Raw genomic sequence first — 21,720 nt, forward strand, 5'->3', positions numbered from 1 at the left:
CAGGTGGAAGACATCATACTTCGACGAAGGGGTATTTAGGGAGGCGCTCCGCCGTGAGCGAAACTTAATCGGTTTAGACGGCGACGAGCTGGTAGCGGTGCTCTCACGTGCGTGTGATGCGACCATGCCTAGGAGAGTCCACCCTAGAAATGGGAGGCCACCGGCTTACTGGTGGACCGACGCGATTGCGGACCTGCGCCGCGCCTGCCTACGGGCTAGGCGGCGGATGCAGCGAGCACGATCAGAGGAAGAGCGAAACGAACGGCGGGTGGTGTTCGCCGCTGCAAAAGCCGCGCTTAAGACCGAGATAAGAGCAAGCAAAAAGGCCTGCTTTGAGGGTCTCTGTCAGAGTGCCAATACGAACCCGTGGGGTGACGCCTACAGGATCGTTATGGCCAAGACGAGAGGTGTGATGGCTCCTACAGATCAATCTCCAGAGATGTTGGAGGGGATCATTGGAGGACTTTTTCCGCGTCATGATCCTAGTCCTTGGCCTCCTTTCGTAGGACAGCCGGGGACTGGGGCTGGCGATGAGGAGAGGGTCACCGATGTGGAACTTGCGGGGATAGCTAAGTCCCTTAGCGTAGGTAAGGCCCCAGGTCCGGACGGAGTTCCGAACCTGGCCTTAAAAGTAGCTATTGCAGAGGCTCCCGAGATGTTCAGGTCTGCTATGCAGAAATGCCTGGACGAGGGAGTTTTCCCAGAAGCTTGGAAGAGGCAGAGCCTGGTACTATTGCCAAAGGCGGGGAAACCACCCGGAGACCCGTCGGCATATAGACCAATATGCTTGATTGACACGGCGGGGAAGGTGCTCGAAAAGATCATCCTCAATAGAATGTTGAGGTTCACTGAGGGCGTAAATGGTCTTTCGAGCAACCAGTATGGCTTCCGGAAGGGGAGGTCCACCGTAGACGCTATCTTGTCGGTTACAAAAACCGCCGAGAAAGCACTCGAGCCTAAGAGGAGGGGAATTCGCTTTTGCGCGGTAGTGACTCTGGATGTAAGGAATGCGTTTAATAGCGCCAGCTGGTCTGCTATTGCCGATGCGCTCTTGCGTCTGGGGATACCGGAGTACCTGTACAAGATTCTCGGAAGTTACTTTCAGAATCGTGTACTAGTCTACGACACGGAGGTGGGTCGGAAGTGCTTTCACATAACCTCAGGAGTCCCGCAAGGTTCCATCCTGGGTCCGGTGTTATGGAATGTCATGTACGACGAGGTGTTGAGGTTAGAGTATCCAGTGGGAGTGGTGATTGTCGGATTTGCCGACGACATTACGCTCGAAGTCTACGGTGAAACGATCGAGGAGGTAAAGTTGACTACCAACCACTCGATCAAAGTTGTGGAGGCGTGGATGCGGTCCAGGAAACTGGAGCTGGCTCACCACAAGACAGAGGTGACGGTTGTTAACAACCTGAAGTCGGAGCAGCAGACGGAGATCAGTGTAGGAGACTGTACTATCCTGTCAAAGCGCTCCGTCAAACACTTGGGCGTGATGATCGACGATAAGCTTACCTTCGGTAGCCACGTCGATTATGCCTGTAAAAGAGCCTCCACAGCTATTGCGGCACTGTCCCGGATGATGTCCAATAGCTCTGCGGTGTACGCCAGTAAGCGCAAGCTTCTGGCTAGTGTTGCTACATCCATACTTAGGTATGGCGGCCCGGCGTGGGGCACCGCGCTAAGTACTAAATGCTACCGACGGAAGCTGGAAAGTACTTACAGGCTTATGTGCCTGAGGGTTGCGAGCGCGTACCGTACCGTGTCACACGACGCTCTCTGCGTCATTACTGGTATGGTGCCTATCAGCATTCTTATCAGTGAGGACATGGAGTGCTTCGAAATGCGCGGCACAAGAGGCATACGCAGGACTGTCAGGATGGCCTCTATGGTCAAATGGCAGCGCGCGTGGGACAGTTCCACCAAAGGAAGGTGGACCTATAGGTTGATACCGAGGGTAGATAGTTGGATTAATAGGCGCCATGGGGAAGTCACATTCCACCTGACACAGGTCCTTACAGGTCATGGTTGCTTCCGACAGTATCTACACCGTTTCGGGCATGCGGATTCTCCCGAATGCCCAGTGTGCAATGGTTTAGAGGAAACGGCGGAACACGTTTTGTTCGTGTGCCCGCGTTTTCGCACAATGCGTGACCGCATGCTTGCCACATGCGGGGAGGACACAACTCCGGACAACTTGGTCCAGAGGATGTGTAGGGATGAGTTTGGCTGGAACGCCGTTTCAACGGCTATTACCCACATCGTCTGGGAGCTACAGAGGAGGTGGCGCGTGGACTCAGAGAATGGCTAGTCCAGATGCAGTACAAGAGGTGGTCCAGGGGTTCGGAGTCGGCTTCGTAGGTCATACCGGTGCCCTGCGGTCGAGATCGACCCTTACAACGATTAAGTGGCCGCGGAGAGGAAGTCCCGGTAGCGGTGCTGTCGTGGCGTCGGTCTACTGGGTTGGATCCGAGCCCGCGGTTGGAAAGGGGTCCCCGGCAAGGGTCGGGATAGGTGAGATCCTGCTGTCTGCAACCTACGGGTGCATCTGATAGGGCCTGAAGGGTAGTTATACCCTTCCTTTGCGGGCAGGTCAGATCGGGTTGCACGTGGGCATCAGTTCTTGATGTCCGCTCAGCAGTAGGGCGCGGGCGGGGTTGACCCTGCCCGCCTTCCGAGGACAAAGGGAGTGGCGAGGACCACTCGGGAAACTGGCTAAGCGCCAGCATGCTACCGTGATGGACTCTCCAAAGCGAGTCATCGATGTTCGTTGCTGCAGGCTACGCAGCTAGCCTTGTGGGTGCGATGTGCACTAGCCCCTCTCTGAAGCAATACCTTCTTGGTGGTTCCGGAGAGACGTAGGGTTTGGCGACCATAGGAATGGTTTAGTGGGTACGAGGAGAGAGTAGTCCTGGATTTTACTTTTGTTGTAGAAGACGGCCTGTCAGACCTACACTACCCTAACCTTCTGTTAGGGTGTCTGTTGAGCAGATTATCCCCCTATGGTTTAGAAGGAAAAAAAAACAGTTGTTATTCATAATGAAGAACGTCTCGCTTAGCTCGTTATAACAGGTACCATATGTTTATGTGCATATGAAAATTATATTGAGTGTCAGGTGTTCTAAGCAGGAAGGATCGGACCCATCCATTCAGCAATGATTGCAGTCCCCGAACATAATAACAAAAATTCCAAATCAATGAAATAAAGCTTCGGAACATTATCTCATTAGTCCAGACTGATAGCGGGACATCTAAGGAAGAGTTTGTAACTTTCCATTGATCCGGGTGTGCCTGCCTTGGATTTTTAAAAGACATTTTCTAGAAGGTCTCTATTGTGACGGCCGAGGAAAAGTACTCACAATAGTTTTACTTATTTTATCACTTAATTAATTGGAAAAATAACAATTTTCTTCAGCGCCGTGTGCGCTCATCGTGATGGCGAAAAGTACAGTTCTCGTTCTACCAGATCGCGAGCAAGGGTTGTAACCGTTCGTCGAATAAGCACGAGAGAATCTAAAACGCGGTGGCTTTTGCGCCACTCTCGCGAACGAGAGACCACCGGTTCATTCTAAAGTTTGCCCGACTAATATGACGACTCCGTACTCAAGGGCTTCCTCGAACGGCCGCTATCTTGAACTGAAACCCAAAACGCACTAATTTATACACACAAAAACGAACGAACTGAAACTATAACAGAAACTTACTCAAAAAAGACTGAAGAACTGAATGAACAACAATAATCGAACAATAAAAAGTGTTTGAAATGAATTTATTTAATAAAAGGAACAAAAAAAAAGAAAACTAAACAACTGAATTCGTCCAAAGTATATTATTTTTCACAATGCTCGTCAAGTGTGTGTGTGTGTGTGTTGTGTGTGTGTATAATCATGGCCATGAACTCAAAACGACGTACCTGCGCAGGCTTTTCCGTTGTCGGTGCATTTCCGTGGCCAATCGTCGACGATACGCTCTCTTTTTCGTTCGCCGGATTATAGGTGCGGAGGGTGAGTGTCGGCGGTCCGGTACTCTGCCCGATCGTGCTTAAATCGCACGCGGGTAGGCCGGATGTCATCCCTACTCTCCGTTTGACTGCCAGTTTTGGCGGGCGAGGAGCAGCGGGAAATGGCTTGAAGCCGAAATAAAAAGCGTCTTTGGACGCTGAGGTCCAAAGAGGGAACACAAATTAAAACAATATACACTAAACGAATTCACTTTTATAATTACCTTCGAAACAACAAATAAGCGCTCAGGGAACAGAGTGTCTGCCCCTGGCGACAAAATCCACAATTTTAAACTATTAAACGAAAAACAAGGAACATTAGAAACAAATTCACTTCAAAAACACCAATTTACCAAACTACAACTCTAATGTCGAATTCGTTTATTCCCGACGGTGCACTGCACCGGTGTAGCAATTGACACCGGAAAAACGAACGATTTCGGTGCAATTTGTTGACATCTTATGATGGTATTAGTAGGAGCGCGTGAGAGCGTCAATGAAAACCATAAAGGATATCAAAAATGAACATAATCAATGTTTTCATGATTTCCGTGATGAACAAAATTATTATTTTTTATTTTTATTTTTTACTGTTTATATACAATTTAACCATTTTAAAAGTTTCAGTAATCCACTTGTACATGATAAACTTTTAATGTTAAATGTTACTTGAAAATTGTTATCCAATGTTTTAACACTCCTACATTATTTATCTTCTTCTAATTCTTGTAATATCCTAATTTTTCAATAAAAAGCAACTTTTTAAAATTTAACAATTCCCGTTGCCCATCATAAAAGGATATGTACTAACATACAATTGTAAACGATCTACGTGCACAAATTTAACACAAAAAATGTTAAAGGCAGTTCAATAGAAAACGTTTAGCTACAACGTAAAAAGGACAATTAACCGTAGTGTGGCCAGCAAAAAAAAACACCCGTAGAAGGCCGGCAGGGTACCCGGGTACCCACGAAATGGAAATGATTATATCTCGGCGATTTTTCCACCGATTTTAAAAGTTTTTGCCTCATTCAACTAAGAAACTCATTATCTATCGAGATCATATTTGGTTGGACCGGTCCGATCATCATCGGCGATTTTTCCACCGATTTTAAAAGTTTTTGCCTCATTCAACTAAGAAACTCATTATCTATCGAGATCATATTTGGTTGGACCGGTCCGATCATCATAGGTACCGGGAAATCCGGATTTCCGGATCCATGTTTTTATACAATACAATATACGGGATTTTCGGTAGGTTAGTAGCAATTTCGGTACCAAGCATCGTAAAATTGCTTTGGCATATTGTATCTGACCGGCCTGGAATAATAAAACTGTGATTTCGGAACACGCTTCCCGTAGGGTCATGGTTGACCATAAACACTTCAAGGTATCCTAGCCTTAACAATGTGGGTTTCAATATAGTATAAGGACATGCTCCCAAAAATATGGATTTTCCGACAACCACGGTGATTAGATCGATCTAACCAAATATTTTCCCGATAGATGATGAGTTTCTGAGTTGAATGAGCTAAAAATTTCCAAAATCGATGAAAAATTGACGGAGATATGATCATTTCAATTTCGTGGGTACCCTGTCGGCCTTCCACGTAATAAAAAAAGGCAGGAGCCCCTCCCCCTGCTGCTCCTCACTTTAAAATTCGGTCAACCCCATTAATAGATGTATATTCACGAGTTCTAAGATCTAACAGAGTTTCAACATCCTAGTCTCAATAACCATTAAAATATCGAGATTTGAAATTGAAAAAGGTACCCGGGTACCCTGCCGGCCACATAAGTGTTAATAAATGCTTTTTAAAACATAACGTTTTTGAAACGCAACTCATATTAACCCTCGAGCGATCGCGCAGTTGTATTTTGTACAACACGTTGAAAAAATCTCGCTTTTTGTACTCAGCATTAGCGTGGTGCTGACGCAGGTAGTCAACCGCGCGAATTACGGAAGGTTAAAAACGCTTTAACCATCCTTTAGCGACATTTGTTTGACTTTCAATGTAATTCAAAAATTCAATATTTGTTGTCAATAATGTTGTTTTTATTCTATTCTGGGCATATCAAAACTTTATTACGTATTTTTTTTCATATATCATGATCACCATGCGGCAGAAAATTCTAATGATTAAAATTATTGAAAGTAATCCACAAATTTGCGATAATCAAAAAAAAATAGTGATTGGAAAAATAAACGTTGAATCAACTCTTTGAAATTTCATGTTACCGATCAATTTTGAAGATTCCTCAGAAGTTGAAAGACGTGATAATCATCGATCAAGTTTAAATAATTTTTAAACGCACAGATTTGCTGCTTGGAAATTAAAACATCTCAAAATAAACGAATATCCAAGAAAACTGTTTACCTAATGCCGAAGAGAAAATCATCATTCCTACCAAAACAAAACCACGATACAAGTTCAGCGATATGCATGTATTGGTAAAACTAGCTTTGTACCTGCTACACCGCGCTCAAACTGGGTGTAGCATTTTCTTGCACCGGTGCCAATCGGGTGTCAAAACAGAACAGTACCTGCGAATAAACGAACGGTTTCGGTGCAAGTTTGCTACACCCGGTGGCAAAGCGGTGCAGGCGAATTCGACATAAGAAACACTACACACCTTTAAAAATGACAAACTGGGAGAAGGTCGCCGAAGCTCACTTCTGCTCACCAGCCGACTCAACTATGAAGTGATGGAGTCAGTCGAAATCTCTAGTCAAGTAAATTTCCTGCTATTGAAGCTGTCGTCTATTGAATGTCCAAACCAAATTCAAATCGCACATGGCTGCAAAAACTATTTTGCGCCATCGAAAAAGTCCTATAAGATACATAATATGAATCGTCATTAGCTTAGCCTAGACACAAACCTTATATGAAACGGATAATCTATACTAAATGAAACGGTTCAAACTCAAATTCAAATTCAACGAATCTAATTCAAATGAGATTTTACTTGAAAAGATAAAAACGTCAAAAGCTACAAATTAACTAAAATAGTAATAAATTAAAGGAACGAACTTTGAATTATAAATCTAAAATATATAAAAAAAAACAGATTTATCCAAATTTATTCAATTGAATTCAAACTTTATTTTACTTAAAAAGATAAAAAAACGTCAAAACGTTACAGGGTATTGCGAATCTTTTCTGAAATCCGCATACCGGCCAACAACTGGTGCGCCAACAGCCCATGCGCCGGGCTGTGCGCCATACAAGATGTAAATAAACAAGTGTCAAAATGGTTCGCGCCAAGAGCTCTATCTCTCTTAGGGTTCGGTTCCATTTTTTTGTCTAAAACATTGAACGTCTTTATGTCTGGAAATAATGTACAACAAAGATAATATTGACGGTAACAACGCTTTTACTTCATTAAACCACTGATTAATAGTGATTTGGCTAGTGAAAAACTTGGCGCACAGTCAATCGGCGCGCAAATTGTGCGATGGTGTGCGGATTTGAGTTAATCGTCGCAAAGTGCCCAACACACGTTCTGCCCTGGCGCGCAACCTAGATGTCAAAGAGAAACTTGTCGAAATGCTAAAAATTCTCGAGAAGCTCAATAACAAAGTTTATATTATTCAAGGTATGCGCAATCATGGTATATCGATGTAGGTGTAAAAGAAAAGTAGCAAGGTTTATATAATGCAAGATATAACACTTCTCCCCCATGTTAAAAGAAATTACGCTTAAGAATCATAAAAACTACAAATTCAATCTATGGGGAGGTTTAAGAATGCGAGATGATCGTCGCAGCGGTGTCGTAGACTCCAAAACGGCTGATCGACTATCCTTGGTGGACGTCGAACGCTCCGGGCTGGAAAGAAGCGTAGACGTCGTGACCGCATTACGTTTGGAAACCACCGGTGTCGTACCAGCAGCCTCTCCTTCTGGAATAGCGGCAGCGGGAACCGCTGCAGCCGCAGCAGGATCCACTGCAAGAACAGCGGATATGGTTGGCTCGTACCGTTCAATGAACTCCTCCTCCCTTGGAGTGTCCACCGAAACGTCTTGTAGATCGGCGCCCACACCGACTATGTGGTCAATGTGGCGCTCCCACATTCGCCCATCGTCGAGACGTACAGCATATCGCAGCTTACCCAGCTTCTCGGCTATTCTTCCAAACTTCCACTTATCTTTGGACAGGAAATCTCGAACACGAACTCTGTCACCATCCAGGAATTGGCGCACGACAATATCCGCCTTGCTTGAAGTTTCGTTTTTCGGTAGTAGCAGGTCGAGCTTCGATCGAATCTGTCGACCGAACACGAGCATTGATGGTGACTTTCCTGTTGACGGGTGAATCATTTTGCGGTATGTGAGCAGGATGTTACACAACTCCAGGTTCAGCTGAGACTTTGTGCACTTTAACGCCTTCAACTTCTGTTTGATGGTTTGAACGTACCGCTCCGCTTGACCGTTCGTTGCTGGATGGTACGGAGCACCCATCTTGTGCACTACACCGTTTGTCTTCAGGAACTGTTGAAAACCCTCCGATGTAAATTGGACGCCATGGTCGCTCACCAGGACTGAGGGAATGCCAAACTTGCTGAAGATCTCGCGACACATATTGACGGTACTTTCGACCGTGATGGACCTGCATATCTGGACCTCTGGCCACTTGCTGTAGGCGTCCACGTAGATGAAGAAGTAGGTATCCAAATAGGGACCAGGAAAGTCGACATGAACCCTCTGAAAAGGGGCTGTTGGTGTTTCCCAGCAATGAAGGTTCATCTTCGCCGGCTCGGCACGTACCGACTGGCAGTCGGCACAGTTGGCTACCATATCCTCTATATCCCGGTCCAAACCAGGCCACCAGCAGTATCCTCTTGCCAGCGACTTCGTACGGGTTGTTCCAAAGTGAGTAGAATGCAATTCCTCCAGAACGCGTTTCTGGAGAGGGGCAGGCACGTACACTCGAATTCCTCGAAGCAAGCATCCTTTTTGAAGGGAGAACTCGTGTTGTTCCACACCGAAACGATCCTTCGCTTCCACCGACTGACCGTGCTTGATTCCTTGGATTAATTTCTGCACTGTATGATCCTCAGCAGTAACTTGGCCCAACTCGGCAGCCGTCAACGGTAGAGTGTCGATTTGACTCAGCTCCACAGCATCAGATTCTTCAATCTCGTTCTCAGGATCAGAAATATCCAGCGGAAATCTCGACATGGCATCAGCATTCGCGTGGTTGGCAGATTTGCGGAACCGGATTTCATAATCGAAGCTTTGCAAATACGTAGCGTAGTGTTGCATCCGTAACACCGACGAACCGACGTGACAGTGGTGTTTCAAAACTGCCCCCCCCCCCCAATTTAACGGTCAACCAGCGAAGCGAGCGAACGCTTCTGTCAAATCAGCGCAGACGCGAACCTTTTCCTATATCAACACACGGGGGTTTGGGATCCAGCTATCGAACCATCGCGAATCGTTATAGGGGTGGCGGTAGTGTTTGGCTATTTTTCATCATGGCGTCGGGGACAACAAATTTGAATTTATTTGTTCTAGCTGTCACGTCGGTTCGTCGGTGTCCGTAACGCAGACATGACCGGCAACCCTTTGTGCTCCCCGAAGATCTTTGAGATAGCTTGGTTGTCGGTAAGCAGGTGAATCTTCGGCCGTAGAGGTATTGGAAGAATTCCTTCACTCCAAATATGACAGCATACGCCTCCTTGTCCACTTGCATGTACTTCTGCTGCACTCGACTGTGAGTTTGGGACGCGAACTGAATTGGACGTTCAGTACCGTCCGGATACACGTGGCTTAGAACCGTCCATACTCCGTAGGGCGAAGCGTCCGTTGCAAGCAGAAGAAGTAACTCGGGTGAGTAATGGGCGAGGCAGTCGCCGGATTGCACTAATTCCTTCACCTTCCTAAAGGAATCCTCGCATTGCTTGGTCCATTTGAACGGCACGTCGCTTTTAAGCAAGTTGTTCAGAGGATACAGCACCGTGCTCAGGTTCTGGATGAACCGTCCGTAATAGTTAACAAATTCGACGAACGACCGAACCTCATCGACGTCCTTCGGTCTGGGCATGTCCTGGATCGCTTGCACCTTCTGTTGAATCTTGTGGATGCCGTCCTTATCAATCGAGTATCCGCAGTACTCAATGTTGTCCACAAAGAATTCGCACTTATTCTTGTTGACTCGTATTCCGCATTCATTAAGACGCCGAAGTACCTCCTCCAGTCGACGCAAGTGTACTTCATCATTCTCACCCGTTATTTTGATATCGTCCAAGAAAACACTTACCCCTTCTATTCCTTGCAAAATGACTTCCATTTGTCGCTGCCAGATTGCTGGGGCTGATGCGACACCGTACATAAGTCTGTTCGGACGATAGAGACCGCGATGTGTAGCCAGCGTGAGCAGTTCCCGATCTTCTGGTGCCACTTCGAGTTGCAGGTACGCTTGGACGAGATCAATCTTGCTGAACTTCTTTCCTCCAGCCAGCGACGCGAACAGTTCATCCACGGTAGGCAGTGGATGCTTGTCCACCACAAGGTTTGGGTTCACGGTCTGCTTGTAGTCTCCGCAAATCCTCACCCGGTTCTGCGACTTCTTAACGGGAACAATCGGTGTTGCCCAGTTACTGGAGTTAACTTTCGTCAGTACGCCCTCAGCAACTAGCTTTTCCAGCTCGTCCTCAACTGTCTTCACCATGCTGAATGGTATTTTCCGTGTCTTCAGAAACACCGGTCGCGCATTCTTCTTCAGCGGTAGGTTAGCTTGAACGTTGGAAATTCTTCCGATCGAGGAGTCGAATACCTTCGGATACCTCTCTAGCAACGCCTTTAACCCTAAAAGGGATACCTTCATGGCCTCAGTTTCGTCACCTCGCTGAGTGTGTTCCATCAAAGACGAGCTCCGAAAAGCGCCTGGGGTCCAATGGACCCCAGGTATCCCTTTTAGGGTTAAAGCGGCATCGCGGCCCGGGGAAGCAGTAGCAGCAATCGTATTAACAACACTCGGTCCTTGGAACACGCAATTCCAATCCACTGACATCACTTTCAGCCACTCGCGACCGAGTAACGGATGCTTCCCGGAATTCACCACGTACAACGGTAATTTCATCCCGTTACCACCGAATTCAACACTCGCGTCGAGGATACCAAGCACATCGATGTTGGTATTGCAGTAGCTAACCAAGTCCGTATCGCACTTACGCAACCGCGCGGCCGAAAAGAGTCTGTTTTGTCCTCCGCACTGGTGATACTCACCGGTGAACCCGTATCAACCTCGAACCTTACGCACTTGTCATTCACGGAAACATCCAGCAGAAACTTTTTGCAACGCGACGACGATTCGACCGTGCAAACTTCACGCACTTCCACACTCTCGGCGCATTGACTGCTGCCGGTTTGGTCCACGTAGTTCGTTTGCACCGGATTAGATTTGCTCGTTGATCGACGAATCAGCGAATCAGACTTCGCTGCGGCCGATTTCTTCAAGCAAACCTTCGCGAGATGTCCGGTCAATTTACAGTACGAGCACACAGTTTGTTTATGTTTGCACGCATTCGCGAAGTGCGATTTGTCGCCGCAACGAAAGCAACATCCATCGCTTGCACTTTTACCCGCACTTTGGTTTACATGCGGCATCTTCTAAGCACTTTGTTTTTCTTTTTTACCTGCTGGATGATGCACTGCATGTACAGGGGATAGACAAAATGATCGGGACAGGCAAAATTTTCCCCCCTCAAAAAATATTCAAATAGCTGTAACTTTTCGAAAAGTGCATCAAATATTCTCAATTTTTTACTATAAGTGGATCAACTAGTGGTATATCTGGAAAATATCGGGCTATTTTGCACGAAGTTATAAAGATTCTAGGAAAAGGTAAATTTATCTGATAGCCAATTTTGAGCTGTTATATCTCCGGATTCAATGAACCGAATGCAATGAAATTTTGACCATTTACGACTTATATAACGAGCTCTAAAAAACGTTTGACTCAACTTGAAATTTTTAACAAGAGAAAAAGTTATAGCGATTTCATTTATTTCATGATTTTTTAGTAAATTGGTATTTTTTTAATATGCATCCCATTATTTTTTCAATGCAATGCCGGCTATGTTGTTACTTTCTTTCAAAACATATTTATATTCAAGGCAATTAAAGGGAATATAAATGAATTATAATTAGCACCTTGAATTTTGAAACGATGTTGAAATTTAAGAAAATTTAGTGTTTTATTAGAAAAATAATCTAATCGTTATAATTTTCTTCCGTGTTAAGAATTTTAAGTCAAAAGTTTTTCAAAGCTCATTATACAAGTCATAAATGGTCAAAATTTCATTGCATTCGGTTCATTAAATCCGGAGATATAACAGCTCAAAGATGGCTATCGGATAAATATACCTTTTTCTAGAATCTTTATAACTTCGTGCAGAATAGCCCGATTTTTTCCAAATTCTGTCCACTGATACACAACTAGTTGATCCACTTACAGTAAAAATTTGAGAATATTTGATGCACTTTTATAAAAGTTACAGCTATTTGAATATTTTTTGAGAAGGGAAAATTTTGCCTATCCCGATCATTTTGTCTATCCCCTGTACCTCCTGCCTGGACGAGCCACCTTCGATTTCGTCGCCCCCCTCCCCTTCCGTGAAAGCTCCATGCTCACGGCAATTTCGCGAGCATCCTGCAGCGTAAGTTGTCGCTTTTCCAGTAGCCGGCTCCGAATATCATTGCGCTTGATCCCGAACACTAGCTGGTTTCGCAATGCCGTGTCGAGATACGCGCCGAAATTGCACGTAACAGCAACCTCCGCAGGGCCACTAGGTACTCGTCCACCGTTTCGTCGGCGGATGCCGCATCTTTATCGCCCTGGCGGCGACACTTGAAGCGAAAATTTTCGCTGATTTCCAGTGGCTGGGGGCTGAAGAAGCCGTTCAACGTTGCAACGATGTCCTGGTACGTCTTCGTGCGGGGAGAATCCGGGGCAACCTTGTCGCAGATGACATCATAGGTTTCGGACCCCATTTGTAATGCAGAAGAAAGTGCTTTTTCATCTGCTCATCCGCTACTCCGTAGATGTGGAAAGCGGTCTCAAGACGTTCCACCCAACGCATCCATTTTAACTCACGTTTGTCGAACGATTCTATCGCGAACGTCGGTGGGGGAAGAACAGCCGGAGCTTCAGCAGCCCCCGCAGCAGCACCAGCACCGCCAGCCGGAATTCCACCGGGATTCGCCATCCTCCGTCGCCAGAACTATTGTGACGGCCGAGGAAAAGTACTCACAATAGTTTTACTTATTTTATCACTTTATTAATTGGAAAAATAACAATTTTCTTCAGCGCCGTGTGCGCTCATCGCGATGGCGAGAAGTACAGTTCTCGTTCTACCAGATCGCGAGCAAGGGTAACAAAGTTTATATAATTCAAGGTATGCGCAATCATGGTATATCGATGTAGGTGTAAAAGAAAAGTAGCAAGGTTTATACAGGGTGCGGCAGGAAAAAATGCGAAAAGTTCAAGGCACTATTACACGCTAAATATGGGATATATATGACTATTTTTTCATGACAGTGTATCAGTCAATGTCTATATTCTAGCACTGAAAAATAAAAATGAACATATTTGATGTTTAACATGTGATAATGTAGGCCTAATAAGCGGATATCAATAAACTGCGCGCCCAATGGTCATTAAACAAAATGACTATAACAGTAACAAAATTAGCTCAAATTCGATTAACAACCAGACCACACTGATCCAGAGCCATGTAGTTTCACATACCAGATGAAATAAGTACATATATTTGATGATATTGTGGAGAAAATCAAAAATTTTGTTTTATCAGATGCGAGATTTAGTGACCTGTGTGATTTTCTGCGGTTTGAAAATTCTGGTTGTCTTCATCTTCGCTCGCCGCCCTGTAAAGGTTAGTGACCAAAACGGGAAATTTTTTAATTAACTTTTCAGAAAACTAGCCTATTATAGATCATGGGACGTTGAAACATAGATTGGTTAATGCCAAATGGACGAAAATGAGGTTTGAAGTTGAACAACACTTTCGCATTTTTTCCTGTCGCATACTGTATAATGCAAGATATAACAGTCTCTTGTCGAATTCGTTTTTGAACCTGGGTTGGAACTGGATAGGTGGAAAATGTGTAAACAAACAAATGTCAAACAAATTTCAGCACAGGTGAACCTGAGTCGGGTTGAAGTTGCAACTGAGATCACAGTTGCAACTTCAACCCGACTCAGGTTCACCTGTGCTGAAAAAACCCAGGTTGGAACTGAATCAAAAACGAAAACGACATTAAAAAGTCAATAATTCCTATGAAGAAGATCACCTAATAACAAAAATTCCAAATCAATTAAATAAAGCTTCGGAACATTATCTCACAAGTTTAGACTGATAGCAGGACATCTTAGGAAGAGTTTGTAACCTTTCATTGATCCGGGTGTGCCTGCCTTGGAATTTTATAAGACATTTCCTAGAAGGTCTCTTGAAAAGTCAATAATTCCTATCACTTTTTTGGGGCAACCGAAACTAAGCTGAGAACTTCGGCACCTGCCGGTCCTATTCGAGTTCCAGATTACAACTTTATTAAGCACTGTATGGAATCGAAGGGTGGCCGTGGAAGCAAAGCATACGGAGGAGTAGGGCTGTATATCCGGAAAGGCATTAAAGCTGTGCCGATATTGAAATCTGAGCATGATCCGCAGATACCAAAGAATATGCGATTTGAATACCTGGTGGTTCGTGCCGATATCAACGACCTCAAACTGGGAGTGGGCGTAATATACAATCCTTCCGGGGCCAATCAACTTTTCGCTCAGCAATATGAAAAGCTTTTAATCGATCTGATGGAGTTTGACCTTGCTCAAATCTTTCTCGTAGGTGACTACAACATAAATGTAGCCTCGCCGACACCATCTGCTAACGTTGTGTCACTTCATCAAATCCACACTTCTTTTGGTCTCAATGTTCTGCCAACGTCTTCTAGGCGCATTACTAAAAACAGTTCTACTACAATCGACCTTATGGTGACTGATAAACCTGCTACGATCCTGACCTCCAAGACGTCGACAGGAAATACCATCTCTGACCATGAAGTTATATTTCTTGTCGCCAATGTACGTGTACAAAAACCTCCGCCGCAGCGCATAAAGATGCGGAATTTCCGGAGAATGGATCCACAGGCACTTCAGATCGATTTTCAAACCAGCAATCTACACCAAATTTATGACGCAGCTGACGTGAACACTAAGACAGAGCTTCTCACGTCCACACTACAGTCCGTGATGCAACGTCACGCCCCCGAAAGCGTCATTACTATACGCGACCGACGAACACCATGGATTACCACTGAAATCGAGCGGCATATCGCTGCTAGAGACCTTTCCTTTATTCTCTACAATAGGAATCCAAACCGAGCTAGGGGAGATGCACAGTGGCAGGACTACGCGCAGAGACGGGACAGAACAAAAACACTGATTTTCGAGGCCAAAAAGCGATACGCAGAACGAAATTTCGACTGCTCTCTTCCAGCGAAGAAGTTGTGGTGTAACTTGCGTTGTGAATAAGGTATACACAACAATGTGAAAAAAGCATCATCCGAGGAACCCGCAAACGCAGAGGCTCTAAATCGATTCTTCTCCGAGGGTCACTTATCCCTGCCAAATCATTCCATAGCCACAACACCGACTTCAACCATAAACGACCACTATCCAGATCCAGGTGGAAACCCTAGGGCAGAAGCTTTCACTTTTCGACTCACGAATGGTCGCGAGGTCGCTAGCACCATATTTGAAATCCAGACGTCTGCAGCCGGCAGCGATGGGATTCCAATTACGTTGATCAAACTGCTTAGCCCTATCATAATTCCCGTATTGGTCCACGTTTTCAACGCAATCATCGAAGCTAAATGTTTCCCGTCCATTTGGAAAAAAAACTGTCGTTACACCCATCCCCAAGAAGGCCGGCGCTACGGCTCCACCTGATTTCCGTCCGATTAGTGTTCTACCTTCAATTTCAAAGATGCTTGAAAAGATTCTACTATTTCAAGTCTCAGAATACCTGAAAGAGTCTGAACCACCACTTCTTGCTGCGTATCAATCCGGATACAGGAAAGGTTGCACTAACACCGCACTGGCTAAGGTAACACATGATGTCTATGCGAACCTAGATAACGGACGGTGCACTGTCATGGTGCTTGTGGATTTTTCTTTAGCTTTTAATTGCGTAAAACACAGGATACTTGAAGATAAGTTACGCCGCGAGTTCAATTTTCCGCCTTCTGCGGTCAATCTAATCTCGTCCTATCTGGACGGAAGAAGCCAGGTTGTACGTGTGGGAGATCAATATTCAACGGAGCTACCAATAGCAGATGGAACACCCCAGGGTTCGTGCCTTAGTGCGATGATGTTCAGCCTATACATAAACAGCATCGCCGAGGTAATCGAATGTAAGTACCACCTATATGCTGATGATCTGCAGCTGTATGTCTCAGGATCGATAGACGATGTAAACGCGCTTGTGGAGAAAATCAATAGGGATCTCGCATCTATTGAACGCTCGTCGACTTCCAACGGCCTGTTTCCTAATCCAAGAAAAACACAGGCTATAATATTTTCACGGAACGGCGCCGTCACCCCTAACAGAAGCATCATGTTTTGCTCCGAACGCATCCAGCTATCCAAGAGCGTCAAAAATCTTGCCCTGAGAATAGACAACAATCTTCGTTGGACCGAACAAGTCAATGAAGTGACAAGGAATTTCTACAACACACTTCGGACGTTTAGACGTTTTTCGACTGTTCTGTCTACCGAAACCCGAAGGAAGCTTGCTGTAGCCGTAATTCATGTACTGCGACACAGTGTACTACTCTGGACTTTCTGGTGCACAGAAAGAACAGCTCATCCGAGCGTTCAAATCAACAATCAGATTCGTTTTCAATCTGAAAAGACGTGACACGACTGCGGCGCATCGAAACTCTATTTTTGGACGTGATCTTCAATAGAAATCCTCTACATAGAGATGAGCGGAAGTTACACACGTCGATTCGGCAACGCTGTTTGTTTTGTTTACAACAGCTGCCAACACTTGCTACAAAGCTAGATGTTCAAACTTTGTGCGTGACTTCGTTGTGGTTCAAGTTGTTTTGTTTACATTTTCTAACTATGGTAGAATTTTTTTTCCAAAATTTTGTTGAAATAGCGGAGCAATCGAAGAAATCTGAAATTCATTGCAAAAGTGTTACGCTAATCATATCGGCAGAAGTGAAGCAAGAAGCAGCAATGGAAGTTTTTTCGACAAGTTCAGCAACAAAAGTGTCGTCATAAGCATGAGCTTTTGAAAGCAGAATTAAAAATTTTTTATCTTTTTAATAAACATACATATGCCGCCAGTTTCTCGATATTAAAAATAATTAATTTTTATTTATTTAGTTCCGATTGCAATACCGTTCAAAAGACGCCTTCCTACGAACGATAAGCATATTCATTTGGCTCACACTTTGACAGTTCTCTCTGCACGATTGGCTCACAATGGCCGCCTCCGCAGATCTCTATAATGTAGGATTACTAATGTCGAGCAATGCTTTTAAAGCGCGTTTGACAGGTCTCCTGTCGATTGGAAGGACATTGACAGCAAATTTGGAATTCCAATTGGAACATTTCGTGTCTTTGCATATAGTGTCTTTAGGTGTGGGCATCAATGGAAAATAGCAACTACCAAGGCAAAATGTTAGTTAATTTTGAAGACGAAAAATTGAATTTTTGATGTAAACAAACGATTTTCTCCTCATCTTACCTAGCGCCTCTACAATTGGGGGTCATTCGAATTCTTCTTTAGGGTTCTCATTCCTGCCACCAGAGTGATCGTTAGCTTCCGTCAATTTCACCTATTGGAACATTAAAAGACACTATATGCAAAGACACGAAATGTTCCAATTGGAATTCCAAATTTGCTGTCAATGTCGTTCCAATCGAGCAGGAGACCTGTCAAACGCGCTTTAAAAGCATTGCTCGACAGCATCATCGTCATGTGGCGACAATCATCATCAACAGCAACAATCATCAAATTTCGTGTCTTTAGCATACAGTGTCTTTAATCCTTAGTCAAAATGATGCAATTTTGATTTAAGTTGCATTGAGATAATCGGATGAATTTTTACTAATGATCTTGAACTATTTTTAGTATATTTATATTCTCAATCTACATTTCTAACTTGTTTCAGGGAAACATTCAGCGGCGATATATCTCCATTTACGGGAGAGCTCTACGAACAAAGCTCTGACAGTTGTTCTGAAGAAAAAATGTCTGATATCACTCTAGCAGAAAGATTTTTCCTAAATACGGAGGATGATTTCAACACTCTGCTGGTCAAACTACATGTACGTATTATTTGAAATTGTACAGGGGAATGGCGATCTATAGATTTCGGCACTAGACTAAGGGGCTGTCCATTAATTACGAAAGGGTTTATGGGGGAGGGGTGTTTGAGAATCTTACGCGCTGTTCTCACTGAATTTTCTAGAAGCGGAACCACCGACGCAGTAGTTTCAGGGCAACTTTAACTGAAATATATTTTTTATTAGTTTTACAATTAGCGCATGAATTATTAATAGCTTACAAATCTCCAGTTCTTTGCCTCACCTGAATTCCTCTCTTAGATGGTAACTTGTAGGTTAGGTTTCAACTGTTTAATTTAAGTATAATTTAATTATTATTGCATGTTTGTTCACGCTTTAGTTATGTTTCCTATGTTTTTACTTACAGGGTTTGTTCAATTGTGAAACGAAAGAGTTTGTGGTATTCTTGTTCAATTAGATTAGTGGTTCGGTACGTGTGAAAAACTAAAAAAAAAAAATAGTAGTAACAACGGACTGCTTGCTATTTTAGTGTTACAAATATACCTCACGATCAAATTTCTGGGAGATAATAAACGATTTCATCAAATTGGTTTCGAATTCAAATATTACAGAGAGAAATATAAATTTTTAGAGGTTTTAAGTTTGCAGATATTGAACCAACCGCTTTCTGACTTTGTTATGGATTTGTCAGCTACATTGTCCTCCTTTGTCAAGCACCGATGTCAGTTCTGTCGGTCCGGTTCAAAACATGTGCTGTTTGAACATGAGAGCTGTTTGCCGTCATATTCCTCCTCCCGTGAACGACTACGATGTCCGGTTCACCATCTTTAGCGACGTCGAGTAGCGCAAAATTCACTATCGGGCGACGATGTAGTCCTCCGGCTGTCCGTACCCATGCTTGGCGAATCCTTCCGTCAGCGCCGGGCACCACCTTCTCAATGCGCCCTCTTGTCCATTGGTTTCGAACAGCTCCGTTTACGACGAGCACCAGATCCCCTACTGCAATGTCCCTCACATTTTTGAACCATTTGGACCGCCGTGATATTACTGGCAAGTATTCTTTCAGCCATCGTCTCCAAAACCCGTCGGCCAAATGTTGAGCTAGCTTCCAACTGCTTCTTAAGGTTGTCCGATAATCCGTTGGCAATACTGATAGTTGCTTAACACCACTGGAGCTCCCCAGTAAAAAATGATTGGGAGTAAGCGATTCTTGATCGGCGGATACGTCAACGGTCGCAAATTAATGATTCCTTCGGCTTCAATAACGATCGTTTCCAATGTTTCGTCATCGGATTTCCTAGGAGCTTCAAGAAACGTTCCGATGGCAGCTTTTACCCTGAGTGCTGCGAATAGAAACGGTTTCATTTTTCAAGCTAGCCAACACACACCTACACACTCCCGGCACACAGCTTGTAAACACGCACGAGCGTTCAATTTTCTTGCAACCACCTTTCTCAGCTCGGCTGTCAAACATGCCGTCGCGACGCTGTTCGGAAATGGTAAACATGATCAATCCACCATCATTCCAATTGTGATCTCGTATTCAAAGTTTATTATTTTCATTCGCGATGGATATTTTGATGGATAGTTGTTACAAAATTAGCTAAAATAGGCTCAAAACAATGTTTATCCTTCTCCTCGCTTTCCAACGGCTTGACAGTGGCAAATAGAGATATTGTGACAAAAATTTTGATTATATCCGCAGCACCTAAATAATAATACTCTTCAATCAATCACACAGGTTCAACAAGGTTTAACTAGTAATCCTACATTATAGAGATCTGCGGAGGCGGCCATTGTGAGCCAATCGTGCAGAGAGAACTATCTAAAGACACTATATTTCGTGTCTTTAGCATACAGTGTCTTTAGAACTATCAAAGTGTGAGCTAGGTTTAACATAACCTCCATCTTCAATGTTTGGCTCCCGCTGAGAGAGCATATTGAGTCAGTCCGCGAGACTCAACTTTAACCGAGCGTACCATTCGCTCCCATATGTGGGGAGCTCCAGGTGGATTGATGGACCACTTTGTATTGGTGTTGGCGAAGACTGAGGCTAGGACCTGGTTACGCTTTGCGATCTCCTGCTGCAGTTTATTGTTAGCTCCATGGAAGTTAGTTCCGTTGTCGCTATATATTTCAGCTGGAGCCCCACGCCGTGTAACAAACCTTCGTATCGCTAAAATGCAGGACTCCGTTGAGTGAATGAACAACCTCCATATGAACTGCCCGAATGCTCAGACAAGTAAACAGGGCAATCCATCTCTTGACATAGCTTCTTCCTTGTCTCGTCAGCACTGGACCAAAGTAATCAAGGCCGACATACGTAAAAGGGCGTACAAACGGAGTGAGACGTACTTTTGGCAACGGAGCCATTTCGGGCATTTTCGTACCGTATTTCGCACACGACACCAAATGCAGTCTTTTGCCACCTTGGCAACCAATGCGCACATTTTTGGTATTTGATAACGTTGTCTCATTTCGTTGATAATGGTTTCCCGATTTGCGTGTCTGTATTGACGATGAAACCAATCTACCAGAAGTCGTGTTATAGCCGATTGCTGTGGAAGTATCGTTGGAAACTTAGCCTCATATGGTACGCACGGAGCAAGATCGAGTCGACCCCGCATACGAAGCATACCATACTTATCCAAGAAAGGACACAGTTTGTAGATATTACTTGATTTTGAAACTGTTGTGCCACCCCTCTTGCAAAGATCTTCTACTTCTTGCTGATAATATTCGTATTGCGCTTGCTTCCATAGACTTCGCTCGGCAACGGCCAATTCTGCTTGAGTGATGATACCCAATTCTAGCGGAACTCCTCGTTGTTTCCGCCTTATATTATCGATGAACCGATGGACGAATCCTCACATTCGCTGCAGTCGTTCCCATCGACCAAAACGAGTTACGTTTACCACCGGTTGCGGCTTAGGAACGTGAATGTTACACGATCTGATCTCTTCTACAGTCGGTAAATATGCTTGTTGCTGCTGCGGCCACGAATCCTCCGGCTGGCGTAGGAATTCTGGGCCGTGAAACTATACACCACTTCCACTCATATGAGCACCCGTTTCCCATTTCGTTGCAAGGTCCGCTACGTTTGATTTGGTAGGAATCCACCGCCACTCGTCCACTCCTGTCGTCGACAAGATTTCTGCTACACGGAAGCCCACAAACTGATGATATTTTCGATGATCAGAGTTTATCCATGCCAGCACTGTCCGAGAGTCAGTCCAGAGTACCCGCTTGCTTACTTGAAGATCATGGTTTTCTATGACGCTGTTTAATAGGCACGACCCTAGCACCGCCGCCTGAAGTTCAAACCGGGGAATGGTGAGCATTTTCAGCGGCGCTACCTTTGACTTCGCTTATACTA

The 21,720-nt window shown here is 44.5% G+C and overlaps 2 protein-coding genes across 2 annotated transcripts in view; one reads left to right on the forward strand and one right to left on the reverse strand.

The window, feature by feature from the left end:
• LOC134292216 (uncharacterized) overlaps window positions 1–21,720 on the reverse strand; it is a 352,332-nt gene that overhangs the window by 289,954 nt on the left and 40,658 nt on the right. The window lies entirely within an intron of this gene.
• LOC109416430 (uncharacterized) overlaps window positions 1–21,720 on the forward strand; it is a 188,738-nt gene that overhangs the window by 136,159 nt on the left and 30,859 nt on the right. Inside the window, exon 6 of the mRNA XM_062861194.1 lies at window positions 18,209–18,365. Within this exon, the coding sequence (XP_062717178.1) occupies window positions 18,209–18,365 (157 nt within the window). The remainder of the gene's footprint in view (window positions 1–18,208; window positions 18,366–21,720) is intronic.

Source organism: Aedes albopictus, chromosome 3 (genome assembly GCF_035046485.1).
Source record: "Aedes albopictus strain Foshan chromosome 3, AalbF5, whole genome shotgun sequence".
Taxonomy (NCBI): Eukaryota; Metazoa; Arthropoda; class Insecta; order Diptera; family Culicidae; genus Aedes; species Aedes albopictus.